Source organism: Poecile atricapillus, chromosome 1 (assembly GCF_030490865.1).
Source record: "Poecile atricapillus isolate bPoeAtr1 chromosome 1, bPoeAtr1.hap1, whole genome shotgun sequence".
In the NCBI taxonomy this organism is placed as follows: domain Eukaryota; kingdom Metazoa; phylum Chordata; class Aves; order Passeriformes; family Paridae; genus Poecile; species Poecile atricapillus.
Genome location: NC_081249.1, coordinates 127,264,451 through 127,284,397, shown reverse-complemented (window position 1 = coordinate 127,284,397; position 19,947 = coordinate 127,264,451). Strand labels below are relative to the sequence as shown.

At 49.5% G+C, this 19,947-nt stretch overlaps 2 protein-coding genes and 1 long non-coding RNA gene across 3 annotated transcripts; 1 reads left to right on the top strand and 2 right to left on the bottom strand.

The window, feature by feature from the left end:
- The first annotated feature begins 210 nt into the window (after window positions 1-210).
- LOC131577762 (bestrophin-1-like) lies at window positions 211-8,055 on the top strand. The gene is made up of 9 exons (XM_058835885.1): window positions 211-569; window positions 734-828; window positions 1,346-1,579; window positions 2,160-2,314; window positions 3,008-3,085; window positions 4,526-4,678; window positions 5,117-5,197; window positions 5,781-5,932; window positions 6,222-8,055. Exons 1-9 carry the CDS (start codon window positions 211-213, stop codon window positions 7,399-7,401), a joined length of 2,487 nt encoding a protein of 828 aa, XP_058691868.1. The 3' UTR covers window positions 7,402-8,055.
- A 151-nt stretch (window positions 8,056-8,206) lies between these two features.
- Window positions 8,207-11,646, bottom strand: FTH1 (ferritin heavy chain 1). The gene is made up of 4 exons (XM_058835874.1): window positions 11,380-11,646; window positions 9,872-10,018; window positions 9,309-9,434; window positions 8,207-8,535 (listed from the first exon to the last, which is right to left on the bottom strand). The coding sequence occupies exons 1-4, from the start codon at window positions 11,488-11,490 to the stop codon at window positions 8,377-8,379; spliced, it is 543 nt and encodes a 180-aa protein (XP_058691857.1). The 5' UTR covers window positions 11,491-11,646; the 3' UTR covers window positions 8,207-8,376.
- Window positions 11,647-12,565: 919 nt separating this feature from the next.
- LOC131577770 (uncharacterized) lies at window positions 12,566-19,492 on the bottom strand. The gene is made up of 3 exons (XR_009277276.1): window positions 19,243-19,492; window positions 14,898-15,003; window positions 12,566-14,537 (listed from the first exon to the last, which is right to left on the bottom strand). It is a non-coding gene; the product is annotated as an uncharacterized LOC131577770 (long non-coding RNA).
- Between the last annotated feature and the right edge of the window lie 455 nt (window positions 19,493-19,947).

The window sequence follows — 19,947 nt, the reverse complement described above, 5'->3', positions numbered from 1 at the left end:
TATATATAGAACAAAAACTATACTTAGAAAATTACTGGGACAAGCATAAACTTTGGAGTTTATGACCCTGAGATTACCACAGTGTTTTGTGGAAGGGGGTGGCACGTGGGCTTAGTCCTCTCTAACCAACCAGCCCCACTTGAATGATGACAAAAATCAAACCCTAAAATCATCCTTGGTCACTATAACCAGCTCAAGAACAGAGAAAAGATGGCAAACTCATCAAATTATTACCTGCCATCAATTGCCTCCTGCTTTTCTGTGCTACTGCCTCCATCTTACCTGGCTTTTGATCTCAGCTCATTCTGTTTTCTCCTTTCTTTCCGTCTTGCTTGGTGGGACACTTGGGGTGTCCCTGTGTCCTCCTCCTGCTCAAACTCCAAGCCCTGCTTGTTGTGTGCCTGCACAGGAGCTGTGATGACAGTGACCTACACTAACCGTGTGGCTGATGCCCGCCTGGGCACCTTCTCCCAGCTCCTGCTCCAATGGAAAGGCAGCATCTACAAACTGCTCTACTCCGAGTTCCTGATTTTCATCTCGCTCTACTTCACCATCAGCCTTGTCTACAGGTGAGCAACTTCACATGCACAGCCTGGCCTGGGGCAGGACACAGGAGAAACACAGGATTTGGGCTGGGATCCTGCTGGTCAGGCTCTTGCCAGACTGTTCTCAGAAGGGAAGGGGAGAAAGGAGAGAAGGGAGAGGGAGAACTGCTTCTGTTTTTCCCTTTTAGGCTGATTCTGAGCGAGAGCCAAAGGCTGATGTTTGAGAAGCTGGCGCTGTACTGCAACAGCTACGCCGAGCTAATCCCTGTATCCTTCGTGCTGGGTAAGGAGCTGTCTGGAATCCAGCAGGGAGGGCAATGGGACAGCATTTCTTCTCCTTGGTTCAGCAGAGCTCTGCTGGCAGAGCAAGTGCCTCCCCCTGCCTTTGTAAAATTCCTCAAGTGGGAAATATCCTTTATTGTCACAGCTGTGAATGTCCCCCAGCATAGGAGGGCAAGCTCCAAGTGGCACCAGATATGCCCAGTGAAATTGTGGCTGCCTCATCCCTGGAAGTTTTCAAGGCCACACTGGATGGAGCTCTGAGCAATCTGGTCTAGTGGAAGATGTCCCTATCCACAGCAGGGGGTTGGAATGAGATCATCTTTAAGGTCCTTTCCAACCTAAACCGTTCTGGTCCTATGAAGCGAAGTATGAAATCCAGACTCCTTTTAGCACAGAGGACTGAATTTCCCTCTAGACATTCCTGCACCCATCCCTGTGTGAGCAGAAAAGAAGGAGAGCAGATAGAGCAGGAGGAAGAAGCTCTTTTCAGATGCCTGACTCTCTCAGCTCCCCTCTAGGTTTCTATGTGGCCCTGGTGGTGTCCCGCTGGTGGGCCCAGTACGAGAGCATCCCATGGCCAGACCGGATCATGAACCTGGTGTCCTGCAACGTGGATGGGGAGGATGAGTATGGGAGGCTCCTGCGCCGCACCCTGATGCGCTACAGCAACCTGGTCAGCGTGCTGATCCTGCGCTCCGTCAGCACCGCTGTCTACAAGCGCTTCCCCAGCATGGAGCACGTTGTGAGGGCAGGTCAGCACTGCTCCTCGCTGCTCCTCTAGGGGCAGGGGCCCCTGGGAAAGGTTCTTTGGAAATGGGGTGGTGCTGTTCCCTCTAGGCCGGTGGGAATTTGAGCCCCAAGCCTCTGAGCGTAACTGCTGGGCACTCTGAATGTTCTTGAGAGATGTTCCTCAAGGTGCAGCAGTTCCCACTCTGCCCACATTGTCTGGTTTCCCTTGGAAATCCACCGAGATGTGATATTGTTGGCATCCTAAAAAGAAAAGGCACTTCAGGGACACAAGTTATCCCATTCTCAACCAGTGTCTATGGACACCAGGCAGCTGCACCCTCAGCAGTGCTTTACCTCCCTGATGCCTCTGATCTGATGTGCTGCAGACATCCAAAGTGAAATCCCATTATCCCCCTTCCATGACTGAATGTTTTAACAAGGAGACTTGTCCTTCTGCATGACTCCCCAAGTTCTGAGTCTTTGCTGGGGTTTTTAGGGAGAGCCAAGGCATCCACCTGAGATTCAGATGTTTTCATTTCAGACCAGATCAGTTCCTCCTGCCCTCTATATCTGTCCTTCTCCCATCTGCTCTTTCCCATCCAGGTCTCATGACACCAGAAGAGCACAAGAAGTTTGAGAGCTTGAATTCCCCCCACAACAAGTTTTGGATCCCATGCGTGTGGTTCTCCAACCTGGCTGTGAAGGCGAGGAATGACGGGAGGATCCGGGACAGTGTGCTGCTCCAAGGCATCCTGAATGTGAGTGACAGAGGGGACAGGCAGGAGATCCTGGGCAATGGGAGGCACCTGTGAAGCAGGTCCTTGACACATTCCAGAACAGCCAATGCCAGTGGAGGTTTCTGCAATCCAGATGGAAAGCCACAAGGAAGAATGTATCTGGAAGTCTAGGAGAGGTCAAAAACATACTCAACAACTGAGGTCCTGTAGAAAACATTTTTATTAAAAACTCTGAGATAATTTTGGGCAATGCCTGCTACACAGGCAAGATCTGGCAAAAATCCCTGCCCAGCTGCACAGAAAAAGGCTCTGGAGCAGCTCATCCTTCTTGGTATTCATGTGCAGAGAAAGTCATGTGGTTTCTGTTGCCTGGAGCAGAATTCATCTGCCCACAGAGAGGGAGATCTCCCTCTGGGATATTTGTCTATAGACAGGAGAGAGAAATGGCTGCTCCTGAGGGCATTCTTTGCCTCACCTGTTGGCTGTTCATTTTGTGAGAAGAAACTCTGCTGTGAAGCAAGCGAGGAAGGGATCTTTGGCTCAGGGGGAGACACTCAGCAGGGAATTCCTACAAGGCTGAGACTGAGCTCCCCTACCAGAGAAGGTATAAGCACAAGGGAAAGGGCTGGAGCAATGGAGGACAGTGGTGCTGGGGAGGCTCTGCAAGGAGATGGGAAGTAATCCTGACATGCCATTCCCTTTTCCCCGCTGCAGGAGCTCAACACCTTGCGCAGCCAGTGTGGGAAACTCTATGGATATGACTGGATCAGCATCCCCCTGGTCTACACCCAGGTGAGAAAGGAATCCCCACACCCATTGCTCCACCACTGCCCGTGCACATCCCCTCTTACACCCACAACTGGAATCCTGGAATGGTTTAGGTTGGAAGGGACCATGAAGCTCATCTAGGGACACCTTCCACTAGACCAGGCTGCTCCAAGCCTTGTCCAACCTGGCCTTGTGTGCTTCCAGGGATGGGGCAGCCACAGCTTTTCTGGAAAACCTATGCCAGGGACTCACACCCTCTTAGTTAAGAATTCCTTCCTCATATCTAATCTAAACCTGCCCTCCATCAGTTTAAAACCATTGTTGCTTGTGCTGTCACTATCTGCCTGTGTAAAAAGTCACTCTCCCTCCTTTGTATAAGCTCGTTTAAGGCACTGGAAGGCCAAAGCCTCCCCAAAATCTTCTCATCTCTAGGCTGAACAGCCTTAGCTCTCTCAGCCCATCTTTGTAGAAGTGCTTCATACCTGACCCACCCATGAAAGATGCAGGATACTCTTAAATCCCTCATCCCCACATGCACACATCATCTCTCTTCCACTGGTAGCTCAGCACACACCCAGCCCAGCCTCCTTTCCCTAACTCAGACACATTCACCTCTCCAGAAATAACCTCTGTCCAGGGGGAACAAATCCACATAGATCCATGGAAAACACAGGAACACACAGACGCACTCCCTGCACCACCTTGCAGGGATCACAACCTGGGCAAGATCCCAGGAAGGTTGTGCCAGGCATGTACTCAGCTGTTTATCAGCCCAGGCAGACACTTTGGCACCACCTTGCTCCTTTGTCTCCTACAATCCAGCTGCTCAGATAACAGGAATGCCCTTCACCATGAAACAGGAGCTGCTGCTGCTGCTCTGGCAGTGCTGGAGGTTAATGGGGAACATGTTGGGAGAGTATATTCCTGTTTTGAACCCCCTTGTTTGTATCAAGGGACCATGTGAGAGTCTTAGTTACTTTTAACTTGAAAAGGGGAAGTTTCCAGTCCTGTGATGACAGGGAAAAGCACAAAGCTCAGCACAGCCTGAAATCCAAGCAGGCAAATATTAATAAAAGCTCAGCACAAGGAGCAGGAAGGAAGGAGCAAATAGCAGTGTCAGGGTTCCCTTCCTGGACTTGGAAGCAGCCTGCCAGCATGGACTGAGCCATGAGACAGCATCCAGCCCATCCAGGATGTCATGTGCTTGCTGCTGCCACTGGCCTGTGACACCGGCACAGATATCATTCCAGGGACAGCACACAGTGTAGGTAAAAGCTGGAGGGGAAGGGAATGTCTGTAGCTTTCTGCAGGGAAACACATCCTCCAGCATAAAAGCCTGTCAGAACCAAATCCAAGGCTTTCCAGAGGCTCCAGAGCCTGGCCTTGGAGTTGTGTGGGGTGGAACTGAAGGGATATGCTGGGAACTCATGCTACCCTGGTGTGTCCCTTGGCGTCCTTCCCCAGGTGGTGACCGTGGCTGTTTACAGCTTCTTCCTGGCCTGTCTGATCGGGAGGCAATTCCTGGATCCAGAGAAAGCATATCCTGGCCATGAGCTGGATCTCTTTGTGCCTGTTTTTACATTTCTGCAATTCTTCTTCTATGCTGGCTGGTTAAAGGTAAGTCCAAGAAAACATGGCTGGAGCTGGAATCTGACCCAGCCAAGGGTTTTTCCCAGTGTGAGCTCATCAGGAACCCAGCTGTGTTCTTTGATCTAGGGCAACAACAGGAAGCCAAGAGGGGCTGAGGGAACTGTCAGGACTTTCTAATTTTCCAACTGTCTCATTCTGGACAGCAGCTGCACTTTTCTAGGCTTTGGTCCTTACTAGAGGGGGAAAAAAGGAGCTACTTCAGCTGCAGGAGGGTTGTGTGAGCCAGGGGGAGTTATAAATTCCAGTGTCTCCCTGCCCCTGTGATGCCTCCACTTCTAACCCACCCCCTTTTTGGGAGGCAAAACAGGGCTTGGAATTCAAGGGACATCACACCTGACTTCTCCCTGCAGGGAAAGGGGCAGGGGATGACAATGGTGACCTTTGTTGTGTGCTCTCCACATGCAGGTGGCCGAGCAGCTGATCAACCCTTTTGGGGAGGATGACGATGACTTTGAAGCCAACTGGCTCATCGACAGGAACCTCCAGGTAAAGGGGAGGAAGATTTGCCAGGTGAGCCTCACCTGAAGAGGAACACCAAGGCAGGACAGTGACCAAATTCTCCTGCAACACCTCTGCCCCTACTTCCTTGCCTGAGACGGGAGAAATCCTCCCAATCCACACCAGGGAATTTGGGGCTTCTGGCATATCTTAGTACACAGAGGCCGACTGCAGCTGTAGTCCATGCTCTGGCACATGGGGTGGATCCAGGCTGCTCATTTCAGGCCTCAGCTGCCTTTGAATGACATGTCATTCCTTCCCCTCCTTGCTTTCCTACCCTGTGTCCATCTAAAACTGCCTCCTCTGCTTTCTGCCATGCAATAACCACATCTCCCACCGCTCCATCCTAGTGAGCCTGTTGCTTTCCTGTCTCCTTCAGCACCATTTTCCTTCCAATTAATCAAATCTCTGTGTGAGAAACAACCCAAATGACAGGAAACCACAGCAACCCCAGCCACTTGCCTGGCTTCCGTGCTGCACCACTTCCACCAGCTCTGTGCTTCTTTGTCCCCCGATAACACGCACACAAAAGGCTGCTCACTCCGTGTGACATTCCTGCTGTCCCCCACAGGTCTCCCTCATGGCAGTGGATGAGATGCACCAGGATTTACCCATTCTGGAGAAGGACCTGTACTGGAATGAGCCTGATCCCCAGCCACCCTACACTGCAGCCACTGCCGAATACAAGCGCCCATCCTTCCTGGGCTCCACTTTTGACATCAGGTGAGTGCAGGGACAAAGTGTCACAACACCTGCATCAGGTCTTGTGCAGGACATTACATTTGAGGAGCTTTTAGACTCATCCACAACAGTCAGCATTTTCCATGGAAAAGGATAAATCTAACCTCTTTTCCTCACTGACCTGTATGATGAGCATGCCTGTTTTGGGGGGCTAATGGCAGTACAGGGAGAGGCTTGCCACTGGCAGAATAATTCCCAGTGCTGCCAGCCTCTCCAGGAGATCCCTTGCCTCCCTCTGTGGCTGTGTAACAGTCCACTTTGCCTTTCCCAGCATGCAGAAGGAAGAGATGGAGTTCCAGCCCCTGGAGCAGATTAAAGAGAATGAGGAGGCCAACCACTCCACTCCCTTGCTGGGACATCTGGGCCGCCTCCTGGGTGTCCAGTCCCCAAACTTCTCCAGGTCCTCTTCCCGGATGAACCTGCTGCGCCGGCGAGGAGATCCCGCATCGCCCTTCTCCCATTATACCTACCAGGACATGGGGAAGGCTGGAAGCCCTTGTGGCATCAATCAGCCGAGGGGAGACTCCCAGGAGCAGTGGGACAGCGAAGAGGGAAAACTAAGGGAGTTTGATGCTTTCATGTCCACCCCCTTTTATGAGAGGCCTGGGTTCTACAGTGCTCCACAGACACCCATCAGCTCCATCCCCATGATTTTCCCTTCCCGACGCCAAGGGCGCAAGAAGCCACCAGCACTCTCCAGCATCGCTGCATGCTCCACTTCCCTTCGGGATGTCATTGTCAACGCCTCCCCTTCCAGGGCCAGTGACATGGACAAGAGCCAGACCTCCCTGGGCTCTACTGCAAAAGAAACCTTTGTTTGGCCAACAGAGAGGAGCAAAGGTCCCGACTCCATGGTTGTGACAGTAGAAGAAGGAAAGAGCAGCTCCAGGGAAGCTGCCACCACAGGAAGCCCAGGAGCGCAGTCCACAGCATCCAACAGCCCCAAATTCCCCTTCCTGCCAGAGCCCCCTGAGCGTGAGAAGCAAGGCAGCTTCAAAAGCCTGAAGAGCTCCAAACCCTCACACCCACCCTGGCTAAACCTGGAGAACACGGCCTCAGCCACTCCCAGTTCGGAGCAGTCCAGTGCCTTTCACACCCCCAGTAACAAAACCCCCGGAGGCAGCACTGCCCTCTGCTTCTCCTTCACTCCAGTCACCTCTCCAGTGCTGGAAAGGTCCCACAAGGGCAACCTGGGCCCTGAGGCTCGCAGCCTGAGTTTGGAAGATGCAGCTAGCGCTCCAGACCAGCACCCAGAGGTTTCCAGGAACATTAGAGACACTGGGAATGTAAACAGTAATCCCCCAGCTCCCAAAGAGCCCAGGAGAGCAGAGAGTCCATCCCCCAATGACTCTGGAATCTCCCTAGCCGAGGGTGACTATGTGGGGCTGATGGAGGTGATCCTGGAGGCCAGTGAAAGCCCAGGGGAAGAGCAGATGGACCAGTACAGCTAAAGGGGAATCCATGGGATACCTGCCTTATCCTGGCACTCACCCAAACAGAGGTGCTGAACATGCAGCTGGAGCCCAGCCTGGGCTGAAACCAGCACTAAGGACATGCTGCTCCTGCCCTCAGCTACAGCAGCAGGCACAATCCATGTTGCAACAAGAGCAAAAGCACCAAAAAAACCCAACTGTAGCAAAAGAACAAGACTTTGAGTGTTAAAGACTGCAGGTACCAGCCAGGCATAGCCCAGAACAGGAGCACAGTTGATGTGGATACTTCCCTCCTCACAGCAAGAATGAGAGCTTGAGTCCTTCCTCAGGCAGGACTTGCACTCCTAACAAGATATTTCAGGGAAAAGGGACTGGAAAAAATCCCATCTTTTGTGATGCAGACTCACAGTGCCTTTTCCAGGCCTGCCTGGCTAGTGTTTTTCAGTACTGGGATAAGGCAGGGCAAGGGCCTGCCAGCACAGACAGCCGCAGCATCTGCCCAGCACACTGCTTCCTTCTGGAAGGTCCACATCTGCCACCACAGATCTGACGGTGCTCAGAGAAAAGCTGGATGGCAGCAGACACCACTCAGCTCATTTTTTACTGCCCACCCTCAGAAAATAAAAGCGAGGCTCAAGCACAGGACCTTGGTTTCATTTCCTCATTTTAGTTCCCTGCAAGGAATTTAAAGAAATCAGAGGTTTTCTTACTTCTGCCTTCAGCAGCAGCTGCAAAGCCCCCATGTCACACACAACAAGTTGACCTCCCACAGCCTTCACTACAGCTGCCTGCTCCCCCTCCAAACTAAACAGGAAAAGCCAGCTGGAACCAAGTCACTTTATTGGCTGGAGGGCAGTACATAAAACACAAAGAGAGGGGGGAATATTTGGTACAGAGTATGGAACTGTTTATCTAGATAGCTGAAGCTGCATGCACGGCTGGACAGTAAGTAGGAGTCCCACTGAAACCCACAGCGTGGCTCTTGGCAAGGCTTCAGCTCTCACAGTCCCCAAGGGTGTGCTTGTCGAAGAGATACTCTGCCATGCCGTATTTGGGGGCCCCCATCTTCCGCAGGTTGGTCACGTGGTCACCCAGCTCCTTGATGGCTTTCACCTGCTCATCCAGGTAATGGGTCTCAATGAAGTCACACAACTGTGAAGGGAGACCAGAGGTTTAAATTCAGGCCTGAAATCCTACCAAGGCTCTCTAAGGAAAGGACAGGATGCAGAATTTTCAAGCTGAGAGGAAGCAGCCTCTAGTTTTGTTGCAGAACAAGATCAAAGTGAGCCAGGCTTACATAAGCTCACTTGCTCCAGAACCCTGAAAAGCCAGGCAGCTCAGGAAGCCTCTCCTCTTCCTCACTCCAGGAAGCATTAGCCAAGGTCCTGAGCAGCTTGACACACCCCCACTGCACAGCAAGCTCACAGCAGTGAGGATTTACACCTCTGGTTTTGCTTTAAAAAGTCCCTCTAACTTAGCCAGGACATCCCCTAAAGTGTTGGGACTCTCACCCGTGTTAATCTCTTCCTAATATTAAGCAACCTCAATCCAGTCTTGCCAAAAACTTCCATCTGAGAAGAATTACATGTTTTCAAACAGTGTTCTGAAACATCAGGGCTTTTAATATTCCAAAGCAACTCCAGAATTTTGTGGCAAAAAAGCCTCGTGACAAAAAGCCTTACAAAGATGGAACTCAACCCCCTCAGAAACGGTCTCCATAGAGACTGTTCACAGACACTTCAGAGGGAATACATCAAGTCCCTGCCACCTTAAAAATGTTCCTGGAAGGAGCAATAACCCCACCAAAGGTGTCTGGAAGGGCTGCACCCCTGGTTCACACCTTTCTTCACCTTTAACAACTCTAAGGACACACAGCTCAGCCCTAAAGCCACATCTTTGGACAGCCATGTTGAACATGCACTTACATGTGGGTCGTTCTTTTCGGTTGCCAATTTGTGCAGTTCTAGCAGTGATTGGTTCACGTTTTTCTCCAGGTGCAGGGCACACTCCATGGCAGTCAGGCCATTCTCCCAGTCATCACGGTCTGGCTTCTGCAAGGGGAAAGCACAAGACATGTTTTCTGTAAGAACCCACAGACCAGCAGGGTGGAGAGTCTTTAGATCACTCTCAAAGGCCGTTTATACCAAGTTTAGGCACTTATGCAAAGTCAAAAATTTGAGGTGCACCCTGGGAACAGAACTAAGCAAACCCTCAAAGTCCCACTTCTCAAAATAGTGCACAGAGCACATCTGCTCAGTGTTAAATTTAATGATGATGAACCAGTTGTCTTCTGGTTCTGCTCTCATCCCACAGCAAACAACCTGGGGCTCAGCACCTTCTCCTTACACAAGAAGTACTCTTTTATTAGTCAATCAGCACAAATAATCCAATTGCTCCACATCTCAAATTACTGTGCCTCTCCTGTGTCAGCTGCTGCTCTTCTGGGGAGGACCCAGAGGAAAGTTCATCCCCTTCCACCCACACTCACCTTGATGTCCTGCAGGAAGATGCGTCCACCCCTCTGGTTCTGCAGCTTCATCAGCTTCTCAGCGTGCTCCCGCTCCTCGTGGGACTGATGCAGGAAGTACTTGGCAAAGTTTTTCAGGGCCACATCATCCCGATCAAAATAGTAGGACTGAAAAAAAAAAAAAGCTCACAGGCTCTAAACCTCTGCTTCAGGATGGCTGCAGTCCAAGCCCAGGCCAGCAAGGCAGTGTGGAACTACTCTCCCCTTAGTATCATTTGATCTTCCAGCTAGGGTTAAATTTTAACCTGCATCCCTACCAAGGGCACAAATTAATGGTGTTTGTGTCCTTGGCTCAGTTCTGAGAACACAAAAAAAAATCCAACAAACCCTAAAAGCCCACAGATAGCTGTTCTGAGGAGCATTAAGCTTCAGCCTTGCAAAGCCTTTTTTTCCAAGGAGAATCTTCCCTTTGCCTAAGCTTGTTTACAATGATCATATTGCAAGTCAGGGTCTTGACTTGCAACACCAGGTAAGAGTGAGTCAAGAACTTTTAGGTACTTCTGCAATAAAACTCTTTTGCTCCCCCTAAGCTTTCTAGGGATTAGACTAAGGAATACACTTTCTACTTTTTTTTGGGGGGGGGGGAGTAAGAGTAATATTTAAAATACAAGAGATAAACTCGACTACAATATGAATTCAACAGCAACTACTTTTCTGAAAGCCAAAAAATCCTGTAACAGCAGTTAAAATTTATCAAACAATTTGTTTATTCCTTCAGAGTCATTACCAGGATTCAATGGAACGTTATGTATCAGCTGCCAATTATTTACCAACCTACTACAGAATTCTCTGCTCTTAAACCAGCGGCCTGGAGGTCCAAGGCAAGGCACTGGTGCTTGTGTACCACTATCACCGAACAAGAGAAGCTCAAAACAGGGCTCAGAAACAAATTAACGGAGAAAAAAAAAACAAAATACGTGCCAAAACACAGCCCAGCGTGACTAGGAAGCCTCAATGTCCCATCACGCCCAAAGCACCAGGATTGCTGCACAGAGGTCAGGGAACGGCTAAAACGGGCGCCTCGGGCCAAAGGAGGCTTGTAAACACAGGGCCCAAGGAAACCACGGATTCCTACCGATTCCTGAAGGAAAACCCGAGCCTAGGAGGCGAGCACGCCTGCGGGAAAGGTGCCAAAGGCTTCGTTTGGGCACCTCCCGCTACCCAGCCCGGCCCCAAGGGCAGAGCCGGCGGCGAGGCGTTGAGCGCGGCCGATAACGAGGCCGCCAAGGGCAACGGTCGCGGGGCTCGCGGAGCAGGCGAGATAAAAGGGCCTCACCTACACCCAGGGGACGGCCCAGACGGGCCTGAAAGCAGAGGGGGGAGGAGGAGGTGGAGAAAAAGGAGGAGGAGGAGCTGGGCCCGCAGGCACCGCCCGGCACCCAGGAACCCCCCGCTGGCCAAGGCCCTCGTGCAGCCTCTTTATCCCTAGTAGGACCCTTCCCTCACCCCGCCGCGCCCACTGCCCTCACCATGCTGAGGTACACGTAGGACGCGTAGAGCTCCAAGTTGATCTGGCGGTTGACGGCGGCCTCGCAGTCCTGGTGGTAGTTCTGGCGCACCTGAGAGGGGGGCGCTGCCATGGCTGGGGTGCTCCGGTGGGTGTTGCGGTGACTGTGTAGACGGTGGAGTTAGGGGAGGGGGGCGCGGCGGGCCCGAGCGCGGCCGGTTCCGTCCAAGCACTGTTGACGCAGGAACCCGCTTCGCTCCGCCGCCGACGCGCTGTGAGGGCTACCCGCCCGCGGACGTGCCTTTTATACCGCCGTGCGGCAGGCCACGCCCCCAGGAAGGGGCGGGGCGTCCCGGCGCCCTTCTGCTGGCCCGGCGTGACTCAGCACCCGCCCAGGCCACGCCCACATCGGGGGTGGGGCTCGCGCGTGGCCCCGGTTCCCGCCGCGGGAGTAGCGTCCATCATGGGATGGGCCGTGAGGGGAAATTCCCCCAAAATCAGCAAATCCGGCCATTTCCCCTCGACCACGTGCGAAACCTGCCGCTAACCCGTGTCCCAAGTCCTATATCCTACATCCTACATCCCTCCGGGGATGGGGGCTCCGCCGCTGCCCCGGGAGGTTGGTGCCAATGCCTGACCACCCCCTCCGTGAGAACAAAAAGTTCCTAAAATCCAATTTAAATGCAGAAATTGAAGGCCAGATGTCAAAAACTGAATCTGTTGCTAATTAGATTGCTATTTCAGCTGCTTTTAATGCTATCCCAGTCACTCGGTGTGTGCCATGATTTATTTTCAATAAACTGGTTTCTTCAGTCATTCAGTTCAGTCATTAATTTACAACAAGCTCTGGAGTCTTTTAGTTTCTGCTTTCTCAAATTTTAACCAGATTACAAGGGAATAGAAACTGCTTAAACTGAGATCATCCCATAGCACTGAATGCCCTAATCTTGGCTTTTCCCAAGCCAATGTTCAACCCTGGTTTTTCCAAAGTCAGCGTTCCTGCTGAAATCCATCAGAAATACAATTTACTGAGCCTCAGTAAATTCAGAATAAAGAATTTTTCCTCTATGGACTAAGCCTGCAAACTCAGATTAAATATTTTTTTCCTGTATATACTCAGACCATAAACTCAGATTAAATAATTGTTTTCCTCTCACCGGTTCTGTCTATACATTTTTATCTGGTCTTTGACCCTTCCCGGCAGTGCCTGTGTGTGGGTAAAGGGCAGCACCAGAGCACTTTTCCAGACACTCCAAATGCCCTGGAGGGAAGAGGGAGCCTCGGCCTCCCTTTGTTTCAGGGTTTTCTGCTGCTCCTGTCGGTTAACCATCATAAGTAATTAAGATCTATAACATAACGTGGGTCATACCTATGCCTCAGCAGGCTGCCAGGTACATTTCAAATCTCCTGTTCTCCTCCCACATAAATGCTTATGTAAAAAAAAAAAAAAAAAAAAAAAAAAAAGTAGCTGCTGGGCAGACTCTTTTTAAGATTTTTTTTTCTTTATTAATGTGCTCACAGTGGATTGTCTTCACAACAGGAACATCAAACAAACCTCCATTATTGCAAAGTTTGTTACGGGAATATTTCCTCTGCAGCTTGGACAGTCTGTGCCACCCGTGACCACACGTCAGTAGGATTAGGGAAGTCCCAAATTCTGCTTTCTGGAGTTGCACAATGCACATTGTATTTGATGACAGCATATTTATGTGGGCAGGAGAGGAAACACGGGATTGCATAGCCATGGGGGTCATGTCTTGGTAACCAAGGTGAAGAATTCACCACTCTGCTCTCATATGGGATTAGGTTCAGCCATTCCTAGATCTTCCTGTCTCAAATTACTGTTTTAATTTCAACTTTACTTCATATTGTTTCCTCATGGATGGGTTCAGGCCTCCTTTTATCTTGTGCTGCTCTTCATGAAAATGCATTTATAATAAAATCCCTGAATGATTTGGGTTAGAAGGGACCTTAAGCATCATCCTGTTCCACCCTTGCCATGTGCAGGGACACCTTCCACTATCCCAGTTTGCTCCAAGCCCCATCCATACTGGCCTTGGACACTTCCAGGAATCCAGGGGCAGCCACAGCTTCTCTGGGAAAGCTGTGCCAGGGCCTCACTACTCTCACAGGGAAGAATTCCCTCCTAAATGTGAAAGTCACTTGATGGAAAGCCCAGCCTGAGTAAGGCAATGCTTTTAGCAGGCTTCTTTCCAAGAATGCCTGTAAAGCTCTTTAGGAAAAAAAAATCTTTACTGTTTAGGACAAAAATCTTTGCCCTTATTTTAGTGCCTTTTTATCCCCCAACATTCCCAGCTGCCCAGGGCCTGTCCCATCCTCTCGGCAGCATGTGTGGATTTTGAATTCATGTCCCTCTCAGCTGCTTTCTTGGGCTGAAGTAGAGGCATGTTCATGCTGCCCACAGGCAAAAACAGTGTATTGTCTGCCTACACAAGCTTCAAATTGTTGAAGACAATCCCTGTTTTCCCTTGGATGACATCCCATCAGAAACAATGGAGCAAATGCTCTTGTTGTTTACAGCTTAGCTACTGTACACAGGGCACAGATCTCAAAATCTGCCAATTTAGGGATAGTAAAGCTGAGTTTTAAGCATGCAAAACTAATCAGAGCTTCTTTGGTGAGTGTCTGCATATGATACAGAAGGTTATTAGGTCCAAGATCAAGATACATCTAAAGGGCAAGTTTCCATGACTCCTACTCCCACTTTAATATAATTTATCCTGACTCTACCCGTGCCCTTCTCATGCATGAGCTTTCCAAAGGGGCAGAAAACAGAACTCCTAAACAAATACTGGACAGTATTTGCCCAAATTAAATTCTGAGACATTTTTGCTGATACAGTCCCTGAGCAAAAACCTTGGCATGTGGCTTAGGCATCCAGTTAAACCTTCAGCGAGAGGGCTGCCTTGGTGTGAGCAGAGAGCCAGAATGCCCAGGAATGCACAGATTTCATTTCTCACCTGTAGAAATGGTTCACCTCCAGCTTTAAAACACTTGATTTTGCCGTGCTGGTTTAATGGCCAGAATAATAACACATCCCAATTAAAAATCAACAACTGTTCCAATTCCAGTGAACAAGAAAGTGCTGAATATGCCTCAAATGTAAGATCAACAAAAATACAGTAACCTTTTTTTTTTCTTTCCCCAAAGCTCAAAGTCCTGTAAATAAGAGAAATTGCATCCAGTCAAATATTTGTTATGGAGAACGTCCACTACATCCACAAATTTCAGTGTCATTCAGCTTCCAGGCTTTATGTAAACACAAAAGCAATCCTAAACTTGTCTCCAAGGTTCATCATGTGTCTGGAAATTTGACACTGATCCCAACTCTGAGTTTTGAAGACTTTACTAAAAACATCTGGGCTCCACTTGCTCTGGGAGTTTAACTGAAAACTCCTTCTTGTCACTCCTTGAGCAAAACACTTGGTGCAAACTTTTCAGTTTATTTCTTTTACATGCCTGAATTTTTCCAAGTGGAAAACCCGGGATTTAGGCAACAAGTTTTCTCTGGGTACTTACAGCACAGAATGCAAATGACTGGGGTACACAGAGCTGCTGGTTCCTGGAAACACTCTCCAAAGGGAGACAGACAAAGGATGTTTGAAGTTCTGCTGGGAAATTTGCTCTGGAGACAGAAAACAAAGCTGTTTTTAAACAGGGAAAAAGTCCCAAATGCAGAATAATCTGTAGCTTTGTACTACAAGATTTTGTAGACAAGGGGGATAAAACCTTCTTTAGACAGACAAACTTCTTCTAAGTTGTGACACAGGATTTTTTCTCTCTGGAGTATTTTTACACACAGTCTAAACAAAATGCTGTAGGAGATTGCAATTCTCTAATTTTCCCAGAATATCCGTTAATTTATTTTTATTTCTTTTACAAGCCTTGTAAAAATACACTTAGATCCAAGAGAGTGAGGAAGAACAATGTTAATAATACAGTAATTCTGTCAGCATAGCCAGAAGAAGGATCTGGCAAATTTACTTGGATGCATCATCCCTTTTTAAACTAATTTCCAGACTGACTCCACTGTCTGTGAGGGGAAAGCTCCATCCCTGATTCCAAAGGCAGTCTGTGCCCCAGGTGCACGTACAGAAGCTTTCACAACACGGATTAGCCAAGCTGCAAAAGCCACAAAAAGTTTGATCTTGACATTCCACCACAGGCCACAAGCCACACTATTTGCTCTACTGTCATGATCTTCCCGTGGTGCCATCCACCTCTTTTTTTCCTCTCTTTCAGATTCACAGAATGTTAAAAACAAGGGGGTGGGGATCATTCCTGTCCCACTTCTGTTGTATTGAACTTTTTCTTCAAATACTGTACAAAAATTGCAAATAGACCACCAATCTAAAGTCAACAAGTACAGGGAAATTTCACAATACACCACGAAAATCACCTCCTTTCTGAGCATGAATTCCCCTGGAAAGCACTGGTGAGTGTCCAATCTCTCATGGATCACCAGGCAGCTTTGAGTCTAGATAGGTGGGTGAAATGGTTTTTTTAAGAAAAACCTTTTTTTTAAAAAAAGAAGTTTTACTTAGGAATCAAAAAGACAAACAGGTTTGTCCCTCCTGAAGCCATCAGATAATTCTGTGAGGATGCAAAAGGGTGTTCCTTGGATTTAGTGCAGCATTGAGTTTGAGCAGACACTAAATCTCTCAGAGGAAGCTGTTTTTATACTCAGCCACCCAAGAAGGGATGAGCAGCAAATGCTTTCAAGCATGAGGAGAAGAAACAAGCTTTTACAAGGAGCTGGCAGTTAAAGGACATGCAGCAGCCTGATAAAACACCACAAAAACAAGCAGTGGCCCATGGCTGATCTCTGTTGGGCAGGATGGGCGGGGGGCCACCCCCAAACTGCTGAGCAGGTCTCTCCAGGAACTCATTCTATGGCTTATTCAGATGAAGTGAAGGGAATAAATTGTTGTAGAGGGATGTTCTCAGCAGAGGTGAGGCACAGGGAGAATTTTCTCTAGGAAAAGCTCATTCCTGCTGTGCTGTGCTGTGCTGTGCTGTGAGGGGACACTGAATACACTCCTGTGGTCCATGCAGAGGTGCAGCCACAATTCCACAGGTTCCACATCCACATCCACCTTTCCTGTTGGGTGTAACTTCCTCCTAAGCCATGTTTAGGCCCTTGATATCAAAGTTAAAATACTGAAAAGCAGCTCAAGGGGCTCAAATTAGGCCTAATCCTTTGTGTGCTGCTTGTGGAGCAGCCAGGCAGTGCTGAAGTGTGTTGTCCTGCAAAGTCACATCTGGATGAGCTGGGCACAGCTCCTTCCTCGGGGTGGGGAAGAGATCCAGTGGTGCTTTCCCTGCACACTGAACAAACTGGGGGAAAAAAAGCAAGCAAATTGCACAGAGAGAGAAATAAAACAGGGAAAATCATCTCTGTTGGGGCAAAAAATGGCTGTGACACTCTAAATCGGGTTGGACTTCAGGAGCACGTTGAAGTGGTTGTGTTCAGCTCAGCAGATGTTGGGCCATGCCCACAGATATCAGCATTTCTAGCCGGCAGTAAAGCAAAAAAAGTGGGTGGCAAAGAAGCCGCCCACTCGGTGGGACAGGGAGATAACTGGGAAGGACAGCCACAGGAACCCCTCAGCAATCACACATGACTGTTTCAGATGCTCTGCTGGACTGGGCAGAGCCCTTAACCCCAGGCAGAACACCCTGGCCTTCTGGGCTCATGGTCAGTGTCCTGGGAGGATGCTCCCATAAAAGCTGTGGAGGCAAAGCCCTCAGACTCCCCTCAGAAGCAGCCAGAGGAATGCTCTGCCTGGCCTCAGGAATCTTCCACCCAGTTGCTCGATGAGCAGCTTGCTCAGTCATGCATGGCCACAAACCTGTCTAAATAGGCAGCGATGACCAAGACTGAAACTCAAATCCGGAACTTTCCAGTCTAACAAGTAAAAAAAAAAAAAATAAATATTTCCACTCCACACGTACTTAGCACAGGCAAGGCCCTTCCTTGTTTGGTGGTTGGTGCTCTTGGTTCCTTCTAAAAGCCTCTGAGAAGGGACAGCAGGCTCAGAGGAGAGAAGATGAAACACTTCCGCAGGCAAAAAGGGTGCGCTCCTCACACATAGACCAACACATTTCATTTGTCTCTTTTACCTGTCTCCAGCCACCCTACTGACCCCTTAGAGGGTCTCTGCAGGCCATGAACTTAGCAGAAAACAGCATTTGGACCAGTTTCTAGGGCTGGGCTGGCCACTGGATGTGTCTGAAAGCTCCAGAGTTAAGAGATACATGGAGGACCTCAGCGACTTGAGGGCAAAGGTAATCACAGAGAATTTCACCAAGATGCCAAGACCCCGAAGAACAGGGAGGATGTTCAGTCAGGCCCAGAAGGGAAGAGTTCTCTGACAAAGCATTTCTCCAGTCAGGAGGTGCAGGTTGAGCAATGGGCTGACACCAGCTGAAACAACAGCCTGGGAGGGAGCGGAGGGGTGCAAAACCACGAGGATATCTCTGAGGTCACCAAGGAAAACAGTCTCTGACTAAGAAGAAAAAAGAAGCCAGAATTGCAGCATTGTTACTTAATCCGGGGAACTTTGTTCAACCAAGACCAGCAGGCTCAGCATGACCACACAAAAAAAGCTACCAGGCTTTTATTGGAATTCCTGAGTGCCTGTATCCCTGCCTCAGCCTGGTTTAACTAGCAGTGGACTCTGCCTGGAAAAATTCCCACTTTATTTCCTGCCCATGTTTACTCTGATCTACTCTGGAGTCACCAGGCCCTACTTCCCTAAATAAATATAAATATAAATATAAATATAAATATAAATATAAATATAAATATAAATATAAATATAAATATAAATATAAATATAAATCATTTCAAGAGGAACAGGGAGGTTGTAAGCCTCGCAAAAGAGAGTCCAAATCCACTCCCAGAGTTTTCTGCTGGAAACCCTTCTCCTTCAAATTACCAGCCTTGCTGTGGTGAAAAATTTTATCATTACAAAATTACTCAGGTGGGAAGGGTTCAATCCTTTCTTGCTGTATTCCAGAGGCCAGGAAAGCAGCTCAATCCAGAGAAAGGAGCACTTCCTAAACTTATTTCAACCTAAACTGTCACACAGCCACTTCACAGGCCTGCAGTGACAAGGATGGGAACACAGCTGGGAATTGCAGAGATTGGAAAAGAAGGAGAGGGGAGTGAGAATCTGTGTTTTAACAGCCACATTGAGCATAAGAAGCACCAGTGCACAGAGAGGCCGAGGAATAGGAAGAGAAAGTGACATCACCGTTACATCAGTGGAAACTTTCTCTTCTTGTTCCAGGTCCTTCAGAAGTGGCTTTTTCCAGAGTAATTGGGAGAAGACAGTTCTACCCGTTCCCCGTATCACCCTCCGCCAAAACCAGACAGATCTCTCTGTTTCAGGCAGTTCCTGCTTTCCTGTCAGGTGGAAGGATGAGGATTGAGCAACAGCACCTCCAAAAGCAACCAAACCTCGAGGGCAAGGAACTGGGAAGTGGGTGGGATCTCTTCCCAACCATGACTTTTATTCATCCTCCTTCTGGGAAGTGAGGTAACATTCCATTTTCAGACAACGTGCTTTGCCTGATATCTACAAGAGCCAAACTAAGAACATCATGATTCATTTAAAAAGCATCTTTATTTCACCTGCAAAAACTCGTGTTATACCATAAATCAGGGAATAAATGAAAGGTTAACTAGCTGTAATTTCAGTTCAGTTCCTCTGTGAGGGATGCTGTCCTTTACAGCTCCCTCCATGAATATTCCAGGAACTTTGTTATATTCCCTGCACTAAGATTACAGTCAACAAACAGGGCACCGAGAGGCTGGTCACAAGTGCCAGCACCCTTCCAAATGACACTTCCACCTCACCTGCCTGCCAGAGGCTGCCTGGGAAGGAAGGAATATCCCTGCTGTGTCCCAGAGCTCCTCCTGCTCACTGTGATCTGGGAGAGGAAGGGAAAGGAAGGGGAGAGGGGAGGGAAATGACCAAGAGGAATAGGGATGCTAGGTGAAAATCCTGGGCCTAGAATATCAGGAGACAGGCAGAGAGTTGGAAGAGAGGGGTGGAGGGAGAAAGGAAAGAGGGAAGGGAAGGGAAGGGAAGGGAAGGGAAGGGAAGGGAAGGGAAGGGAAGGGAAGGGAAGGGAAGGGAAGGGAAGGGAAGGGAAGGGAAGGGAAGGGAAGGGAAGGGAAGGGAAGGGAAGGGAAGGGAAGGGAAGGGAAGGGAAGGGAAGGGAAGGGAAGGGAAGGGAAGGGAAGCACTTCAGCAGCTGGCCTTGTCCCCAGCCACCAGACTCAGCACGGCCTCCCCCCAGGTAGCTCAGACGAGGCCCGTGGCACCGGAGCGGGAGACAGCCGGCTTGTCCCGGGTTATCCCGTGTTTGTCCCGGGGGGGGGGCGGGCCGGCCCGGCTCGGCCGAATCGCCACGTGGGGGAGCCCGCGCTGCACTTTCCCCCGCGAGCCAATCAGCGCGCGCCGTACGCCGCTGCCCCGGGGCACGCCGGGATTTGTAGTCCCCACGGCGCGGCGGGACGGCGGAGCGGTGTTTACCGGTGGTTTTTCCGCGGTTCGGA

Coding starts and splice junctions, on each gene's coding strand:
- LOC131577762 (XM_058835885.1), top strand. CDS start 211: ATGGCAAACTCATCAAATTATTACCTGCCATCAATTGCCTCCTGCTTT. Junction 829..1,345: donor CCCTGTATCCTTCGTGCTGG/GTAAGGAGCTGT, acceptor GCTCCCCTCTAG/GTTTCTATGTGGCCCTGGTG. Junction 4,679..5,116: donor TCTATGCTGGCTGGTTAAAG/GTAAGTCCAAGA, acceptor CTCCACATGCAG/GTGGCCGAGCAGCTGATCAA.
- FTH1 (XM_058835874.1), bottom strand. CDS start 11,490: ATGGCAGCGCCCCCCTCTCAGGTGCGCCAGAACTACCACCAGGACTGC. Junction 10,019..11,379: donor CCTACGTGTACCTCAGCATG/GTGAGGGCAGTG, acceptor TTTTTTTTTCAG/TCCTACTATTTTGATCGGGA. Junction 8,536..9,308: donor CCGAAAAGAACGACCCACAT/GTAAGTGCATGT, acceptor CTCCCTTCACAG/TTGTGTGACTTCATTGAGAC.